The 20810-nt window shown below is 35.7% G+C and overlaps 1 protein-coding gene across 4 annotated transcripts in view; it reads right to left on the bottom strand.

The window, feature by feature from the left end:
• Positions 1-20810, bottom strand: part of LOC136031345 (5-aminolevulinate synthase, non-specific, mitochondrial-like) — a 78632-nt gene that overhangs the window by 19916 nt on the left and 37906 nt on the right. For 3 of the 4 annotated variants that reach the window (XM_065710836.1, XM_065710835.1, XM_065710837.1), the window contains exons 3-6: positions 10749-10862; positions 7002-7209; positions 3978-4151; positions 2116-2251 (exon numbers count right to left, since the gene is read on the bottom strand). In XM_065710836.1, coding sequence (XP_065566908.1) covers positions 2116-2251; positions 3978-4151; positions 7002-7209; positions 10749-10862 — 632 coding nt within the window. Of the gene's footprint in view, positions 1-2115; positions 2252-3977; positions 4152-7001; positions 7210-10748; positions 10863-17993; positions 18132-20810 lie in introns of those variants that run through there. The other variant, XM_065710838.1, reaches the window with a different exon arrangement.

Below are 20810 nucleotides of genomic sequence, written 5' to 3'. Positions count from 1 at the left end.
TGATTAATCAGAATGAGTTTACTCCGTTAATGCTTCTTTTTATATTCATTGAAACTGAGAACTTGACAATATTTCTCAATATAGCAAAACTAAGCAATTATAAATAAACTAAAAATAAGACTAACATCTGTCCCAATAATGCACTTTTTGCAAGGTTTTCCTTATTATGTCATATCTTCTATTAACTCTGAAATAAGATATAACAAGAAAGGAAACTATGATTTTTGCTACTTACATGCTAGACGGGCGTAGTCCCTTTCAATGGAGATAGACGAAGAGATTTTTCAAACCCATAAAACCCTATCCTTAAATACTCAAAGACAATGCACAGACCTATATTACACAGACTGTCTATCCATATTACTAAAAAAAGAAAAAACTGAAACAATGACAAAACTGAAAACTGAAAAAAAATGAAAGAAAAAACTAAAAACAAGAAACAATGAAAATACATAATGTTATAATGGAAATTACAATTAACCAGCAAAAGTTAGACAGGTTATGGTGAATACGGAAAAGATAAGTATTTTTTTGGCTTACAACCGACGGCTTACGGAAAAAAAATGATGCTATACAAATCACTAGGATGTGAAAATGTTGAGATGTCAAGAATAATGGTAAAAAAATTTCTACACATAAAGGTGGTAACAATTACTGACAATATAATTGAGAGATTAACTCCAACATTTATTAAGACACATTGCATGATAAGTAGAAAGAAAGGAAATATGGAAATATTTAATATATACAGGATTTGGGATAGGATTGCTACTAAAGCAAAACTGGAAACAAAAAAAGTGCTAAATCACTAGAAACGCGAAAAGTAACAAATATTACTAGAGAAAAAACTAATGTATTCAAGTTCATGCAACCGTAATTGAAAACCTAATCAATCAGTTTTGTCGCTAGAAGCGATAAACCTAATTGATTGCATTACAAATAAGGGCCCTAAGTGGCAAACAGGAATTTTACCATTAGTGGCATAAATTGACAATAAATGAAAACTTCAATGCTTGGAATCCATGGTGAATGTTAAAGAAAAACTTAAAAAAATGCCCTTTAACACCAACACACGAATAAAACGTGTTAAAATAGTTATCACAGTTAAAAGATGACATGAAGTGTTTTTGGACTTAGAGTTAACCAAATTAACTCTTGTTAGGGCTATTTAGGATTAAATGACCAGCATTTATTTTACTAGCCTTTCATCTTAGATTAGTCTTCACTTTCAAGAAATATATTTTTAACATAAAAAGACAAGAGTTAGATGGTATTTCGACATAAAAAAAGGAACGAAGAAAAAGAAAAAGGGCTTCCTTTATTTGGTTCCTACATAGCTCATATGAGTGATCGTCTGTTGTAATGGACAAGACTTTATACACAATGATAAGGTGAACGACACGGCTTATTTTTCACTAATCTTCAGAATAAAAATAAGCTGGATGAGTTTCATGAAAATACTCCGCTCCAAACGCGCGTAAGTAAAGCCTTTGCCAAGGCACCACCTCCAATGCTGAGGATGGGTAGAAGGTGATTCGATTCCGTTCCCCTCCAAAGAATACACTGTCTTTTGGAGACCACCCAGTCTTTGCTGGGCTAACCACCCAACAAGGCGTCTTTCACCTGGTTGCAATTCATCAGACCTTGTGATGGAGCGATGTAAAGACGAACGGTAAATCACATACTAGAAAGTACCTCGCGCCATGAATTTAGAAAAAAAAGAGCTTAGAGGGAAACTGGGCCATAGTAACTAAAGCTGGAAAGAAGCCCAACCAAAAAAAAAAAAAAAAAAAAAAAAAAAAAAAAAAAAAAAAAAAAAAAAAAAAAAAACAAATTTAGCATTAGACGTAAGATAATTCACACAGGACGGAACATGATACAAGTTCAAAATCTTAAAAAAAACACATGATTCGAGACATGTAGCCTAGATGAAGGATCAAATAGACCCCCCCCCCTTCCAGGCAAATTCAGGGCTCCTTTGAAAAAAGGCTTAAGCCATTTTGTCAGTGGCACAGGCACATCACAGCCTTGAAGTTTGCATTAAATAAGCGAATATCTACATGATAGGAAAAAAACTAAGACTCTTAGAGAAGGAAAAAAAAGACACAAGCTTACTTTTGAAAGCAGTTGTTCAAGATGTACAGGATCGTTGTGTTTGAAAATGTGCTTAGGAACGCCACTATTTTTTATACCTTGAATCATTGAGGCATGATTCCCCTCATCTGAGAATATGTGACATCCCGGCAGTGCTCTTGAATTAAAAGAGAAAAAATGTGGTTAAACATGGCAAACTTTTAAAGCCAGATTTCATTTTTATAGATCTACATACCGGTATTGCATTGGTTATATACCCCCCTCCTACCTTGCCCCTATAGCACACTTGGAATGCTAACTCATTTCCACTGGTCAACAGCGACTTTGCATATTTAGCCTGGTAATTTAGCTCCTGAGGTGGTAAATGGAAGATGAGCGACAAGGCCACATCTAAAGTTGGGTTCTCACTGAGTTCGATGAAAAGCAAATGCTGTAAAATTAACCAATTCTCAGTTTCAGTTATTAGACTTTCAGTTATTAGAGTTTCAGTAGTTATAAGATCTTTGGACTTTCTTGAACAAAATGACGTTTTCAAAATTTTCAATTTATCTAGAAGACAGGACATCTAAAAAGAGATGACGAGCTGCTTACCCTCTGACCAGTCTTCAACATCTCCTCAACATACACTGAAAAATTCTAGCTTCAAACAAAAATATTTGGTGGATCAGAATCAAGTAAATAATGTTATTACGATCATTAGTTGCATTATTACATAATCTAACATAGTACAACTTGAACATTAACATTGAATTATCCCCTGATTGGATATTACAGACTAGGAGCAGAGTCTGTCGAAAGACAGTGATAAGAAAAGAGAAAAAACCGTAGAGTATACTCTTTTTGAGGACCAGAAAATATCCCCCCCCACACAAAAATTGAAGTCCTCTTTCCTCACCCTTCCCCACCCCCAAAAGGAAAAATCTGATCCATCAGCCATGGGAAAAAAACAGGGTAGACTTAACAAAACTACGCAGAACATTCGCCACCATTCTGTTAAATAAAACTTACTGACCGTACAACAGGAGAAAGTCTCTTGGTTTTAGGTACCCGATATATAATATCACGCGAAAGTTTTCAAAGCTGAGTGTTACGGATAAGAATAGCTACATAGGTGAATATATTATTACATACGCCATTCTGATATAATTAACACTGCTTCAAATCTTTTCGAATATTTTTTCTTTTGATTTTCAATCAATATAAATCCATTTCTTCATACAAAATTACACAAAGACTTTGATTAAAGAAAAATCTCTTGTTTGGTACCAATTGATAACTAGTAACATTCTTTTTTATTGTAACACAATTTCATATATCAATGGCAACGCTCATTAATATTGATAAAAATAATACGTCGCCATGAGACACACCTCTATTTTCAATGATAAAAACAAAATTGCATTATTTCCTGTTGTATGTCGAAATTATTTCGGGTCAGAACAGGAAGCCCATTATTGGGTCAGGCCTACCGGGAATCCCAAACTAGCAACACTTTTGTGTTCATCACCAGCCCCCGATACTTTCCTCCTTAGCGTTACAAAGGAACCCTATTATGTTGATTTGGACACTCCAACTAGAGCCAAAATTCTCAAAGCGACCAAGACTATTCAAAACCAAATAGGACATCGTAGAGAGGACCTACTCTCAGGATTATACAAACAGTGTCAAGAAGTCTCAGTGAAAAAGTTACAAGGCATCTTTTTTTTTATTTCAAAGAGACTTTTTTGAAGCAAAATCAAGCAATTTTTTTATTTTTTCAAAGACAAGGAAAATAGAAAAGTGGATTTAGTTCAGTTGATTTTTAATTGATAATTTCTTTTCTCTCTGCATAAGGACAACAGGAAAAAAACCCTTTACAACTAGAATTATATTTAAATACATACTTGGCAAGGGTAAACAAGGTTGTGTCATTGGCAACATAGCAGGAAGTAAAGAGGAGAGCACTCTCTTTGTCATGAACTGAAGCTAGCTCTTTTTCAAGGTCTTCATGGAGCAAAGTGTTGCCGGAAATATTACGGGTTCCACCGGATCCAGTACCATGCATATCAATAGCCGCCCTAAAAAAATATATATATAAAGTGAAAAGATAAAAATAAAGAGAAGAAACTATCAGCTTAAAGCTCAAATACAATCTCTATTACGATAACAAACATATTAACAATAAAAAGAAGAGATAAACAAAAAGAGGAAGATGTTTTGCTTAATTATAATGGGTTAACAACGCCATTTGACACAAACATCCGTATGTTAAGAGTTACCTGACACAAAATTAACTAACAAAACTAAACAAATACACACATGTAAAAAAAAAAAATCCCAATTGATTAAATTTTGATCAAGAAAATTGAGCATAAAAGCAACCGAACAGATGTACCAGACATGAAACAAACAAAGAAAAATTGTCTGAAAAATTGCGTCTGATAAGTTGTTCGTGGGAAAATTTTCGTATAGAAGTTCGTATAAAAGCTCTAAGCACTCAAATCTCAAAGTAAATTAACAATGGAATTCATCAAGAATAAGATTTCACAAGCCAAAGTGAGTTAAATATTCTGAAAAACAAGAGCTAAGAGCTCATATGGCACTTGTGACAAGGTCGGAAGAGCCAAGAGCTCATATCGTATGAGCTCTAGCAAAATTCTAAGAATCAATAGATTGATTTAAAAGGAAAATAAAAGGCTTAATGCCGGTCAGGACTTAAATAAGAGCTCTGAGTCACGAGGTCCTTCTTAATATTAAAATTCATTAAGATCCGATAACCCACTCGTAAGTTAAAAATACCTCAATTTTTCCTCTCCCTTCAGCCCCCCCCCCCCCAGATGGTCGAATCGGGGAAAATGGCTTTATCAAGTCAATTTGTAGCTTCCTGATACGCCTACCAATTTTGATCGTCCTAGCACGCCCAGAAGCACCAAACTTGCCAAAGCACTGAACCCCACCCCCTAACTCCCCCAAAGAGAGCGGATCCAGTCCGGCTACGTCAATCACGTATCTCGGAAATTTGCTTATTCTACCCAGCAAGTTTTATCCCGATCTCTCCACTCTAAGCGTTTTCCAAGAATTCCCTTTCCCCCTCTTACTCCCCCCAATGTCAACAGATCTGGTCGGGATTTGAAACAAGAGCTCTGAGACATGAGTTCCTTGTAAATATCAAATTTCATTAAGAATTGGTCCCCCGTTCTCAAGATAAAAATACCTCAATTTTTTTAATTTTTCCAAATTAACAACCCCCAGCTCCTCCAAAGCGCACGGATCCGTTCCGATTATGCCAATCACGTATCTATAACTTGTGCTTATTCTTCCCATCAAGTTTCATCCGATCTCTCCATTCTAAGCGTGTTCCAAGATTTCCGGTTTCCAAGATTTCTGTTTCCCCCCCCCCAACTCTCTATGTCCCCAGATCCGATTCAAATTGAAAATAGAGCATCTGAGACATAAAATTCTTGTGTATATCAACTTTCATTAAGATCCGATCACCCATTCGTAAGATACCTCGATTTTCACGTTTTCCAAGAATTCCGGTTTCCCCCTCCAACTCCCCTCAACGTCACCGGATCTGGTCGGGATTTAAAATGAGAGTTCTAAAGCACAAGATCCTTCTAAATATCAAATTTCTTAAGATCTGTAAGTTACAAGTAAGTTACACGTACCTCATTTGTTTAAATTTTCCTAATTATCCCCCCCCCCCCCAACCTTACCAAAGAGACCAGATTCGGTCCGGTTATGTCAGTCACGTATCTTGGACTTGTGCTTATTCTTCCCAAGTTTCATCCTGATCTCTCCGCTTTACGCGATTCCCCTAGATTTCCGGCCCTCCCCCCAATGACACTGGATCCGATCGGAATTTAAAATAAGAGATCTGAGTTACGAGGTCCTTCTAAATATGAAATTTCATTGAGATCCCACCACTCCTTCGTAAGTTAAAAATACCACATTTTTTCTAAAATTTCATCGTCCTAGCTTACCTGGAAGTGCATAAACTAGCAAAATCGGGAAAGACAGACAGACAGACAGACCGACCGACCGACAGAATTTGCTATCGCTATATGTCACTTGGTAGAGACCAGGTGCCATAAAAACTGTTTAGGGCAGAGTCACATGCCTTCAAAAATGCGTATAATTCTTCCAAAAAACTTTCTAAATTTCTCCAAAACAATGTTTAGAGGCAAAACATGTTTTTTTCAGGGATATATTCCTAAGGCACTGCCTTCTACAAGGGTAATTAATAAGAATCTCAATTTCGTTCCCGGTACTCCGATAACAAGGAATCCACGTTTTCTAAGTCCATAGGAATTAGACAGATTTTTTTGTTATCGATTACTTCATCCAATCTTTTGACCTTTACAAGCTTATTTTTGTTGAATTTCTTTGCTTACCTATTCGTTGAGTATTTGCAACCTTTTATAGAGACATTAAAAAAAAAAAAAAAAAAAAAAAATCAACAAAACTGCAAATATTTTAACAAAATAATGTTAAAAAAGTATACAAGATTTTATAGGGATTACTATTTGTTATTTCGAAGTCGTTCCCGAATACCCCCTTAATGGGGCATGAGCGCCTCGTACAATCTTATGATGAACAGTTTTTTTTTTGTTATCGATTACGTATTGTTACGATTACGTATTGTATCCGATCTTTTGACCTTTGCAAGCTTATTTTTGTTAAATTTCTTTGCTCATCTAATCGTTGAGTGCTTGGAACTTTTTATAGAGGCATTTTTAAAATAATAATAAAAAACACTCAACACAACTACCCTATTTTAACAGGATAATGTTATGCCACTGACCCGATCAATATTGAACAATATTCATTTTTTGTTCCGATGCATAGTTATTGAGAAGCTGACTAAAAAACACAGTATGCCGAACACCTATACATAATTTGGTTGGATTTTAGGAAGCTGTACTTACTTGGCAGCGCCTTTGACTCGTTCATGGCAAGAGACTCCCAGATAGTCATTAGAACACCAAACGGTGATTGGTCGTTCCCCCCAGGTATACTCTCGAGCATGTGGAAAGTTATGTGCCTCTCTGAGAACTCTCTTGAATATTCTATAGGAATGATCCTGCTTTTTTCTCGCGATTTGGTCATGGAAAAATCTATCGTAGTCAAAGTACTCTGTAAGAAAAACACGATTGGGTCATTTCTTTTAAGATGGCTTACGACCCTATAATAAAGTTTATTTGATAGCTTAAAGTACTCTTAGTAAAAAAATAAATTTTATATTTTTCTAGGGTTATGGGTAAGAAAGATTTTTACAAGTTGGCAGCGGATATATGAAGCCTTCTTGAGAAAATATTGACTCATTAAAGGCCAATTTTTCTCTGTCGAAGATGTCCAACAATTGCAACAATATGCAGTCTTGCACTGAAAGATCCTATTTTGCACATCATTCTTGCGGAAGAATGGCTAGTAAAACAGACAATGGACGGAAGAATCTTCCTAACCCATGTGTGAAGGTACATAAGGTATACTGAAGGCAAATCTCTAACTAACCGGTCTACATTAGTTTCCTATTAATTATACGGTGTTTATGCAACAGAGAGCTTTATCTTTCTAACTAATATCAAGAAGATCCTAAAGTTACTTAGGACTTCTTCTGAAGTTTTTTTTATGCTATTTGTATTTATCACCGTTTCCCTAAAGCCTCCTTGCATCTCAATCCCAAGAATTAGCAATTGTTGGGGTTATTGAGGCAATCTTGTGGCACTAATATCCTGGCATTGTCCAACTGTTGATAAACTACAGCAATCTTCTTCGAGATTTCTCTATAATTTTTTTTATCATATTTCTCACTGTCTATTATATTGCTTTACTACCGGAAAAGCAAAAGGGGAAACTTTGTTTTGCCAATGTTCCTCAGACAAAATGCTCGATTCTGAGTTGAAATAAATTCTCGAGATTTTTTAGGGCATTCGTTCTACCCTCAAGCCTTTGGCAGCACCAATAATGATTTTTCAAAGCTCAATGCGAAGGGGTTACAGAATTGACCAAACACTTTGAAATACATCTGCGATCTGCCCTCCTAAGCAAATCTATAATATCCTTGAGGCTATATTTACCTCTTTTGGTACCATATTTTGGTAATGTTAATCAATGTTTTCCACTGTAATACTACATTTGTTTTCAAAAGTAAAAGTTGGGTTTGAGCTTTGCATTTTATCGCCGAATCGCAACGAGTACCTCCCCCTCCCTTCCAAAAAAGGAAGGTCAGGATAATATTACCGACAGAGGAAAGGACAAAAAAGTAAGTTCTGCTTTTCATTGCGAGAAACCTCTATCACACTCGTAAACCAGTTAAACAGCTAGACCTATACCCAACAAAAAGCAAATTTAGCATAAGCAACTCACACAAACTAATCATCAAGCGATTTCTGTATCAACTGACAGCATACCTTTTAATCGAGCAGTACACATATTATATTTATTTGGATCCACCTGGACTTGATTCACTTCATGGGTTTTAAAAGAGATAAAGTACATATAAAAGTTACTTTGAATATACAGGCTATCTGAGTAAAGCAACCGAAATTGAGTCACTGGCCTGCGATTATTGTGTTTCAATTGCGCATGATCTGACAAGGGTTGCAATGCCACGTTTCTTTGATAGAGATTAAATAAATAAAAAACAAGTTTTTTTTTAAATGAAAGTAAGGAGCAACATTAAAACTTAAAACGAACAGAAATTACTCCGTATATGAAAGGGGCTTTTCCTCCTCAACGCGTCGCTCTTTACGCTAAAGTTTGACTCTTTCTCTTAACTCTACTTATTAAAACAGTAAGAAACTTTAGCGTAAAGAGCGGGGCGTTGAGGAGAAAAAGCCCCTTTCATATACGGAGTAATTTATGTTCGTTTTAAGTTTTGATGTTGCTCCTTACTTTGATTTAAAAAAAACTTGTTTTTTTATATTTAATTTCTGGGTGTTTTTGAATTAATGCATGTTTTTATCTTGGCTCTCCGCACATAAATAATTAAAACAAAATTTGCATATCAATTAATTTTAATTAATCGGAAGATTTTGAGAAAAAAGGAGCGAGGGAGGAGACCTAGTTGCCCTCCAAGTTTTTGATTACTTAAAAAAGCAACTAGAACTTTTAATTTTTTACAAACGTTCTCATTTAAAAAATATACTTAACTTACGAATTAACTTACGTAACGAACTTGTATATTCGTATGTTTTTATTGCATATATGAGGGGGTTCAACCCTCGTCGATACCTCGCTCTTTACACTAAAGCTTAGATTTTGTCCCAATTCCTTAAGAATGATCTCTGAATCACAAAGACCGTAGAATAAATAGTTGAAATTACTAAACATACTTTAGCAGAAAGAGTGAGGTATAACGAGGAGGTAAACCCCTCATATGCGTCATTATTTTTGTTTGTTTTAAGTTTTATTGCTGCTCCTTACTTGCAGTAGAAAATACTTTTCATATTTATTTTGTCATTGTTTTTTCAAATAATGCTAGAAAATCCTGCGGCCCCTTCATTGAAATTCTCTTCCCCCATGAGGAGTTTCTCCATGGAAATATCCTCCCACGTGACCCCCCTCAACTCTCCCCCTAAACCAAAAAAAAATCCCGCTGAAAACGTCTGTGCACTTCCCAGTAACCATTACTATATGTAAACACAGGTCAAGATACGATCACCCCTGGGAAAAAAACAAAAAACAAACAAAGAAACAAATAAACACGCATCCGTGATCTGTCTTCTGGCAAAAATTGCAAAATTCCACATTTTTCCACAAATTCCACAAAGCTCTCGAAATTAAGCAACTAAGACTGAATCTATCACTTTTGGTCTTAAAAGTACACTACCAGAAAATAATTACAAAGCCAAGTTTCTTCGATAAGCATTCCAGTTTTTTTTTAAAAAAAAAGCTGAGATCGGTGAACAAACTTGGTAGTTCGAACTGAAACAAAGTTTCAATTTGCACCTGAAACCATACACTATTTTATAATTACTGAAAAATCTCTGCAAATCACAAATTAGAACTTAGTGCATGAATGCGTTTAACACAGAGAATTTAAGTTATATTGGATCATTAGTTTTCTGAAAATGTCAAAAATCGATTTGAACCACAAAATGCTGAACATTCCAGTGAATATAGATAGCACTTTCATAGACACAATGCCAAACATATTATCTTCCTCGTAGGGGCTCCGTAATACTTTAGAGGAAGAATAGAACATATACACACTCTTCTAAACGGGTTAAATAAATAAATTTTGAGGAAATTTCATTTTTTTTCAAGATGGTTCAACTGTGTTTAACAGTAAATCTTTTTTCTCTCTCTTTTTAATCAAGAGAACAAGAGCAGCACTTACCAAACCTAGGCTATACATTACAAACAAGCCGCTGCATTCAATAAAAAAAAAAAAAAAAAAAAAAAAAAAAAAAAAAAAAAAAAAAAAAAAAAAAAAAAAACTGAACGGACACTAAAACCAACGCCGAGAACAATAAATATTTACATATAATAATCATTATTGTTATTGTAGCAACGATTTGAAGTAATAATCACAGGTAAGAAGCTGAAAGTTTCGGAAACATTAGAGCTTTTAAACTACAAAAAAAAAAAAAAAAAAAAAAAAAAAAAAAAAAAAAAAAAAAAAAAAAAAACATAAATATAAAGGGGCAATTAAATTAACAAAAATCTACCTTCTGTTCTGCTTCCGAGATCAATTATGTCTTCTTGGAGAGCTCTACTTGCCTCACGGATCACTTGCTGATTCCCTGCTGATGTACTGAGAAATGGGCATGAGGCTGGGGAGCCTGAAAAACAACACAGAATGAAGGCGGTTGCCCTTTTTATTCAGGCCAAGCTAAATTTAGTTACATCACAGCATAATGAACTTGACAGTGAATTAATTTTGTCAACTTATATGCGCTGTTATCAGGGGAAGCTAAGGAAGCGTCCCCAGATATCTGAGACAGTCTTTACGACTCCTCTTCACTACGACAAAACACAGCCCTACGACACTTCCCATAAACAATTACACTGTAGCGACGCCTCAATTGAGGTGCCACTTGCACACTGATCACCTCTTCAATGTAATAAAACACTCCCTTGAACCTAAAAACCTGTAAAAATTACATGGTACCAATAATCGCTATCAGAGGCAGCGAACAAGAGCTGTCTGTGTCATGAGCCTTCATTTTTATTATAGTTTCTTGGTGTTTTCCCCAACCCAAATGGGGTAGTCGTCAGAATATGCAAGGTGAATCATTCAACTGGAAATCGGAAGTTCAGGTGCTGTTTTAAGAGTCAAAAGTGACTGGTGTGCAACCTACCCTCCCCGTATAGGAGGGGGACTTCCCCTTTCTCACCCCCACGTCCACCTTGCGGTAGGAGAAACTTCGGAGGATGCGCATTCGATCAGAAACTGAGAGTTCTAGTCCTTTTTCATAAATCGAATCTGGTCCTTTGCGGTCCGAATCTGGTCCTTTTGTTAACTCTTAGAACATCTGATCGACATCGGTTTGGCAACGATTTGGGAGAAGAAGCTAAAACTTTCAGGCACTGTTGGAGAAAAGAAGGAGGATCTGGGACAATAGGACTTCTAACTTTGTGCTAGGGAAGGGGTTAAAGCCATTAAACAATTTCACAATTTGCAGCCAAGCAGCAATGTAAATCGAAAGGCACTAAATTTACCCAAGCTAACATAACAGAGTAATACGACAAGACCAGCTTGGGAGATCGGGTTGAACCTTTCAGGTAGCATTACAGAATCAAAAAGGACCAGGTGTCTTTCATTTAAGACAGTAAACCAGAACCTTTTTTTAATAAATGACTTTCACATGTATTCACCTAAACAAATAACTACAACAAGCTATAACATAAAAATATTGTTTCGATAAAACGGTAGATAAAGACACGTGCATATTCAAGGATGTCTACAGGATAGGGGTTAGGATGACTCTAAAGTTTTTAATTTAGTTTCTCATCATATTTTAAAAACCTTAATTGGTCTTATAATATTATTTTTTGGTGATGTCGTTGCTTAAGTTATGAAAAAAACAAAAAAAAAACGGCTCGAGATGCAAACCCATTTCAGTTAAGTGCTGATGACACTATGGTTTTTAGAAGGTTTAGGAGGCGGTAGCCCTACTCCTGTTGGTGGTAATTTCTGTTTATTTTAAGTTAGGCTTGATAATTCCCTTTACGTTCTGTTCGTACGACGATTGAACCACGATATTGATACTTATGTATCACACGGTATCCTTATAAGTCCCACGTCCGAGAAATACAACTTGAACCTTGATTAATACCGAAGAAAAGAAGATGGCAATTTCTGTGCATAGGTTAGACTGCGAATGGAATGCTATTGGTTTCTTTTTATTTTACTTTCTTACTGAATTTACACTATTGCACAGACTTATGAAATAATGGCACATGTGCCACGGTTTACTTTTTAATTGTAAAAGAGTCAAATTAAACCCTAGAGATAGAATTATTTACATTTAGCTCGAATATCTTGGTTTCCCCAGTATTGCAGGATATCCTGGCAAGATACACAAGAATGCTATTTCATCTAATACGATAGAAAGCAAGGCCATTGAAGTTTTAAGTTTTCCACAAGGAAAGGGGCTGTGATCCATCATTCTGAACCTGATCAGGTCATTATGAACCAAACGCAAACTCCTATGAATTCTGACAAACACACCCAATTATTTGTTGTTGTTATTTTTTTTTTTTTTGGGGGGGGGGGGGGTAAGTTGCCTAAAGCAGCGTGTCTGGGTGGTTCCGACTCCATAGCCCAGTCATTTGAAGTAGGCGTCTATGACCTCCTAGGCCTTTCCCATTGCAGCGAAGTTGAAAGGCCCACCGGCAGACAGGGATCCAAAATCCATATATATATATATATATATATATATATATATATATATATATATATATATATATATATATATATATATATATATATACAAGTATGGACCTTAGATTTCCACTTTCAATACGGAGAGAATGAGGGTCAAGACTTGTATGAATCAGTTTCCTAGTTGTTTCGATTTAGAATGAAACAGCTAGATTCAGTTATCGTTATGATAATTTTCTACAGGATGATATGGTTCCACTGTAACTGAACGCCCGTGCAACTAAACCACCATGCAACTGAACTCCATTTAACAGAGCCTTCGTGCAACTCAACCCCATTTAACTAAACCCCGAGTATCTGAGCCACCGTGCAACTGAACCCCTGTGCAACTGAACCACCATGCAACTAAACCCTCGTATAAGTGAACTCTCGTGCAACTCAACCACCGTTTAGGTAAAACACAAGTTAGAATTTTTACATGTTTAACCTTGCTGGAATTGTTTGCTTTTTAAAGTCACAATATAAATGACTGTCAAGATGATTAATAAAAAATCTTTGTTTTGTTGTCACAAAAACAAAGAAAATCAGACGTCACATACCATTAAAGCCAGATTTATTTCTCCTTTTTTATGTCTGTTAATGGGGGTTCCTTTCGCCCTGTCACTGCCTACGGATCTAGACATTTACCCCCTCCCCCTCTCCCATGTAAACCCTCCACTGGAAAATACATCTTCGTGAAAAATATGGTTTTCCAGATTGGAAAATTTTATTTGGGTTCTGTTATTTTTTAGTTTAGCTAAAAACTGCTAAGGAATGTGGAAAAGAGCAATTTATGTGTAAGTCTTGCCCCACCCCCCTCCGTGCAGAAATTTTCTTTTCGTGGAAAATCGTCTGGAACACCTCCCCCTTCAGAAAACTAGCCACGTGAAAAATGTCCGTATGTTTTCAAACAGTTCGTGGTAACGAACTGTAGTAAGGAGCGACCCGGCTCAATAGTAACCAAAACTCTAAAAAATGGAATGTTGATACCAATAGCTACATCAAAAGAATCGCATTTTAATGCTGATTTTAAATATACAAGTTTCATCAAGTTTAGTCTTACCCATCAAAAGTTACGAGCCTGAGAAAATTTGCCTTATTTTAGAAAATAGGGGGAAACACCCCCTAAAAGTCATAGAATCTTAACGAAAATCACATCATCAGATTCAGCGTATCAGAGAACCTTATTGTAGAAGTTTCAAGCTCCTATCTACGAAAATGTGGAATTTTGCATTTTTTGCCAGAAGGCAGATCACGGATGCGTGTTTATTTGTTTTTGTTTTTTTTTGCTTTTTTTCCAGGGGTGATCGTATCGACCCAGTGGTCCTAGGATGTTGCGAGAGGGCTCATTCTAACGGAAATGAAAAGTTCTAGTGCCCTTTAAAACTGACCAAAAAATTGGAGGGCACCTAGGCCCACTCCCACGCTAATTAATTTCCCAAAGTCAATGGATCAAAATTCTGAGATAGCCATTTTATTCAGCGTAGTCGAAAAACCTTATAACTATGTCTTTGGGGACGACTTACTTCCCCACAGTCCCCGTGGGAGGGGCTACAAGTTACAAACTTTGACCAGTGCTTACATATAGTAATGGCTATTGGGAAGTGTACAGACGTTTTCAGGGGGATTTTTTGGTTGGGGAGGGGTTGACAAGAGGAGAATATGTTGGGGGAACTTTCCATCGAGGAATTTGTCATGGAGGAAGAAAATTTCCATGATGGGAGCGCAGGATTTGCAAGCATTATTAAAAAAAAAAACAATGAAAAAATAAATATGAAAAGTTTTTCAACTGGAAGTAAGGAGCAGCATTAAAACTTAAAACGAACATAAATTATTACGCATATGAGGGGCTCACTTCCTCCTAATACCTTGCCCTTTACGCTAAAGTATTTTTAGTGATTTCAACTATTTATTCTACGGCTTTTGTGATGCAGGGGTCATTCTTAATGAATTGGGACAAAATTTGATCTTTAGTGTAAAGAGCGAGGTACTGACGAGGGGGTGAACCCCTCATATATGTAATAAAAACATGAAATTACAAAAGTTCTTTATGTAAGCTAATTTATAAGTTACGTTTATCTTTTACTAATAAAACATTCGTAAAAAATGAAAAGTTCTAGTTGCCTTTGTAAGTAACCAAAAAATCGCAGGGCAACTAGGCTTCCTCCCCCGTTCCTTTTTTTTCTCATAATCATTCGATAAAAACTATGAGAAAGCCATTTAGCCAAAAAAAAAAAAAAAAACTTGCAAATTTCGTGTTAGTTATTCCTCTGCGGAGAGCCAAAATCAAACATGCATTGATTCAAAAACGTTCAGAAATTAAATAAAAAAACAAGTTTTTTTTAGCTGAAAGTAAGGAGCGACATTAAAACTTAAAACGAACAGAAATTACTTCGTATATGAAAGGGGCTGCTTCCTCATCAACGCTCCGCTCTTTACGCTAAACTTTTTTACTGTTTCAAAAAGCAGAGTTGAGTCTTTGAGAGAAAGAGTCAAACTTTAGCGTAAAGAGCGGGGCGTTGATGAGGAAGCAGCCCTTTTCATATACGAAGTAATTTCTGTTCGTTTTAATTTTAATGTCGCTCCTTACTTTCAGCTAAAAAAAACTTGTTTTTTTTTTTTTTATTTAATCCAATAACAAACACTATCTGTAAGCAATGGACAAATTACAATACTTAAAAAGGTACTTAAACTTCTGAAATGGAGTTCTCTGATTGTTTTGTAGCTAGGGAGAGAGAGAGATACTTCAAAGGGTGCACTTTAACGCAAAAACATCTCAATTCTCATTAAGCCTTCGGATAAACACAGATATAATCCCCAGGCAGTTCCAGTCGTTTTTTTCTTATAAATCGAAAGTGATAGAATACCAACCAACAACAAGGGGCATTTTCCGGGAGGAGATTTATCACGGGGGGGTCTTTTCCAGGGGGAGGGTATCTCCCTTCAGGTGGTATTTCCCAGAGGTATTTTCAACAGGTGTTTTTCCCAGGGAGGGGGGCTGGTTGTCCTCCAATCACTTTTGACTTTTAAAAAGGGCACTAAAACTTCCAATTTTCAATCGAACAATAAAACGTGATTAACAAAAACCCCCACAGTCCTCGGGGCAAGGACTGTAGGTTATTACAAGTTACCCATTGTCAAAATTTTAAGGATTTTATAAAAGGGATGGTCGTACGAACTTTGAAGAAGGCTCATTCGATTGGAAATAATTTTAAGTTCAATTTTGAAAAAAATAAAGGTAATTAGAGGACAATCAGCTTCTCCCTCCTAACCGCCGACCCCCCCCCCCCCCAAATGCACCCGATCAATTTTTTTTTCACAGTAGTCTAAAGGTCAAATACTCATGCCTCTGGGGTCAACAATCCCACCAGTAGCTTCTGGATCAAGGGTTGTAAGTTAAGCTGGTAACTCAATGTTAACACATAAGGTTTTTATGGAAAAGATTTTTGTATGAACTTGAGGGGTGGGGTACTCATTCGATCAGAAATCAAAAGTTTAATGCAATTTTTAAGAGTTAAGTGATCGGAGGGCTTCCACCCCACCCTCTTTTTTCCTTAAATATATCCGATCGGTAATTCTGAGATAATCGTTTTATTTAAAACAGATCAAGGGTTAAATAACTATGCCTCCAGGATTCACAACCCCTAGCCCCTAGTGCAAGGGCTGTAAGTTATGAAAGTTGCCTATTGTTAACATACAAGATTTTTTTTTATCAAGAAAAGAGGGTATGTTTGATCCTATAAATAAAAAAAAGCATGGAGTCATTAAGGTCAAACCTTAGGGAAATGTCAAGAAAAATGCCAAACACAGTCAAAAGACCTTTCTTTTATTGGTTGTGAAAAGGAAATACCAGCAACATCTGCAATGGCTGATGGTATCAGCCGTCACATTATTCGGAAAATGTTTAGGAGCATCCTCAATTAAATCAAGAGATACTTTGGGCATCCAGTTTTACAAGACGACGTATCTGCAATGTGTCGAGAATAGTTGGGGGTATAAACCTGAGGGTATTAAGTTTAAACTTTCTGGGCAAGCTGAAAGAATGTTTAAAAAAAGGCCGGAGTGCAACCAGTCCCCTCTCATATACTTTTTAGCTCCAATCTCTTCAAATACATCTGATCAAAATTCGTTGTCTATATTAATAAAAGTCAAATACTTTAAACACATATGTTTATTACTTAGCCCCCAGAAAGGCCTGATTCATCTGAAAAAAATAAAGAAAAATAAATCAGCTTTAATGGTTCGTGACATCCGATCTTCTTTTTTATGCAAAAATAAAACAAAGCTTTTTATGAATGATCTTGAGAGGCGTTTATATCATGACTTTAAGAAACAAACAATTCCAACAAGGTTGAACATGTAAAAATTCTAACTTGTGTTTTACTCAATGATATTGCCTCATATTCTTTAGAATATGGAAAAAATGAGTTCAGAGGTTCAGTTGCACGGTATTTCAGCTGCACGGTGGCTCAGTTGCACGGGTTCAGTTAAATGGGTTGAGTTGCACAGGGATTTAGTTGAACGAGGATTTAGTTAAATGGGGTTCGGTTGCATGGTGGTTCAGTCACACGAAAGTTCAGTAGCACAGGGGTTTGGTTATACAGTGGTTCAGTTGCACGATGGTCCAGTTACACGGTGGTTCAGTTACACAGAGGTTCAGATACACGCACACCGAATGATATATTTCAATTTATTATTATTATTGTTATTTTTAATATAGCAGGAGCTCTTGAAAACCAATGCTTTCAGACAGCTTCGAAAGGCTATTGACGCATTACTACAGTTTCCCTTTCCAAAATGCTTCCAAAGCGTAGTACAATATAGCCTACACCCTAAAAACGTGGCAAAAACGAGACACCGTTCCCATACAACTGTTCTTCCCAAAAAATCACAGTTTTTACGCAGACGCAACTTCCTCCTTGTCTTATATGCTTTGCAAAGATAGACTGGTTAATATTATTATCCAACTGAGGTCATAAACACGACAAGACAAACAAAATTATGCAGTTCAGCGACCCTTGTTCAACAAGATATATCTAAGAAGAACCTTGATACTTAGTCATCAAGGCAGTTAGTCTTTTCACCAAAACTGGATTCCTCGCAAAAAGGCACATAATTTAAAAAAATACCACAATTTCAAAACATTAACAATGAAGGACAAATGTAAAACTAACTTTTTTACGAGCATTCTGAAACAAGGAAAAAATATTTATAACTTTCTTAAAGACTTTTTTTTATTGTCAATCACAAGTACATAAAACATAAAATTTCAAGATCCTGACATGGAATGTTCAAAATAAACATTACTGACACTATCCATTTCATAAACTGAAAAGAACACTAAAATTACATGAGAATATTCTCTTTTTTTGCATAAAAGTGGAAGTTAAAAATGAAATCAATAATGTATATAATAATAATAATAACAGAGCAACAAAAAAAAGAGGTCACGGAACACGGGTGGCAGCAGACACCTTTCGCATGGGGAGGTGGAGGAACCTCCAAACTATTTTCTAAGGAGGCGAAGGCTGAATTTTGGCCAAAAAATGTCACACTTTATCCAAAAAAACAAAGTTTTAGCCTCCTTTTGTGACATTTTCGTCTTCCTAGAGGGGAGGGAGGACAGGGCCAAATATCCAGTCTGCAAACTAAGTGAGATTCGCACGTGATTGCAAAAAAATCGTGACAATAACTTAGACAATGTTGTCATCAAACCCTTTACTTCTCAGACACGAGGGGACAGATGGTAATAGTAAGAAAACGCCCAAGAAGTCAGCTCTTAATTATCTTTTAAGCTTAAAATCCGATGCGATGTCATCAGAGAATTAATGCCCTAGCGGCTGGATGACGAAAACACGGACTTTTTTTTAATAGCTCTATTTTTTCAGCAATTTAATGTGCTAAAATATTTCCTCTAATATATAAAACGACCTTCTAAGCATTGGAAGCTTTTCAGTTAAGTGTCCAGACAGGATTTTCCTGTCGGAAAATTTTTAAAGAAAATTCATTACTTTTAAGTCAGATCTGGATTAAGAAATAGCGGAAGACTCTTTCAAGGTTCAAAGAAGAAATCTTTTATTGAAACTATAAACTCCGTTTTTTATTCTCCTTTTATTTGAGACCTAAACGAAAACAAAATGGAAGTCAATCTAAAAAAAATGTTAGGCACCTCAAGACCAAGCTCGATGCAGAGCATACAAGCCAGCGTTCTTCTTTCGAAGAACGCACCTGCGAAGCTAGCAGCCAGCACTTTTTTTAACCTTTGCAACGCCGAGAGCGAAAAAAAAAGGGTTTCAGTTTTGAAAGGCTTTGTAATAACCCAAAATAAGGTTATTCTTTTATCTGTACTTGTTTATCTATCCAGTTATCTACAATATCCGGAAAGAGTTCATAATTAAATAGTTCCTTGGAAACGTTCTGCTTATTTGCATATTTAGCTAGTCTATCGAGACTCAATGAAGGCATTTTAGGCTAAGTCTAAGTAAGACGCTATTGGATGTCGGATCTATGCATATATACTTAAACTTTTGGCAACTTAAAAAAAAAGGAGAAGGTTAAGTCATTTCCAAAAGTACCTACATTCAGCGATGTAATATGTTAACATCAAAGCAGCAAATATGCGCATGATTTTGAAATTCACAGTTTCAAGTAAATAATATATGATATTTAAAACTTACTAAACAAATTTAAATTATCATTCTAGGTTTTTAATAATTTGAAAATAACAAAGCTTTTCCGAGGGAAGTAAAGAGCGAAGTTGAAACTTAAAACGGAAAAAATATTACTTTACAGCCTATCAAATATATATCAATGAAACTAGTACAAATAAACCCGTTAATTATGTTTCCTATGCTTTTAGGATTATAGAAAACTAGTACTTTACTGAAAACACCAAAGTCAAGTATAAAAAATAGGAATGCTGATTTGAGAGTCAAAAGTAAGTATGTAGCCTGACAACAATACACGAACCTATGAAGTTTTTCATAGTCTTACACCAGTTGTGACATCAGAAGTTTCAGTATCCAATTAAAATTACCTTATAAACACAAGCGTAGAATTAAACATTTTTTCAATAACCGCGAAGTAATTGCACAGTACACAGAAATATTGGACTGATTTCTCAGGTAGCATTTTGGTCTAGCCAGCTATAATACCAATAGTGAGTAATATAAAATTGTAAGAAATATGCTTTAAAATTAATTGAAATGAAGATCAAATAAGACGTAATATGAACTGTGGAAATACGATTATTTCTCTCTAAACAACAGTGAATTTCAAGCGATGGTACAAATTCTAAGGCTAGTCTATAGTCCTAATATTATCAAGATTGCTTCACTTCGAACTTGTCTACAAACTAATCATGACATGTCCTTTTCAGAACCAAAACGAGAGCCAGTCATTGAACTAAGCTATTGTGCAGAAGTAGTACCAAATTAAACGTAAAAAAAATAAAGCAGCAATCCTAGAATGAATTTTTGCTTTATCTTAAAAGGGAATGATCAGAAAAGGATTTGATAACATTTTTTCTGTAAAGAGTGTCCTTAATTGGTTTGTTTTTACTGTACCAAAACTCCTATATTATTTTGTGTTTTCAGTAAAGCACTAATTTTCTATAATCCTAAAAGCATAGGGAAACATAATTAATTGGTTTATTTGTACTAGTTTTGTACGATGTCCTTCTAAATATCAAAATTCATTAAGATCCGATCACACACTCGCAAGTTATAAATACCTAATTTTTTCTAATTTTTCCTCTCCCTTTAGCCCCCCAGACGGTCGAATCTGGGAAAACGACTTTATCAAATCAAATTGTGCAGCTCCCTGACAGACCTACCAATTTTAATCGTCCTAGCACGTCCAGAAG

The sequence above is a fragment of the Artemia franciscana genome, chromosome 9, assembly GCF_032884065.1.
Source record: "Artemia franciscana chromosome 9, ASM3288406v1, whole genome shotgun sequence".
Taxonomy (NCBI): domain Eukaryota; kingdom Metazoa; phylum Arthropoda; class Branchiopoda; order Anostraca; family Artemiidae; genus Artemia; species Artemia franciscana.
This window is presented reverse-complemented; position numbering and strand designations above follow the sequence as displayed.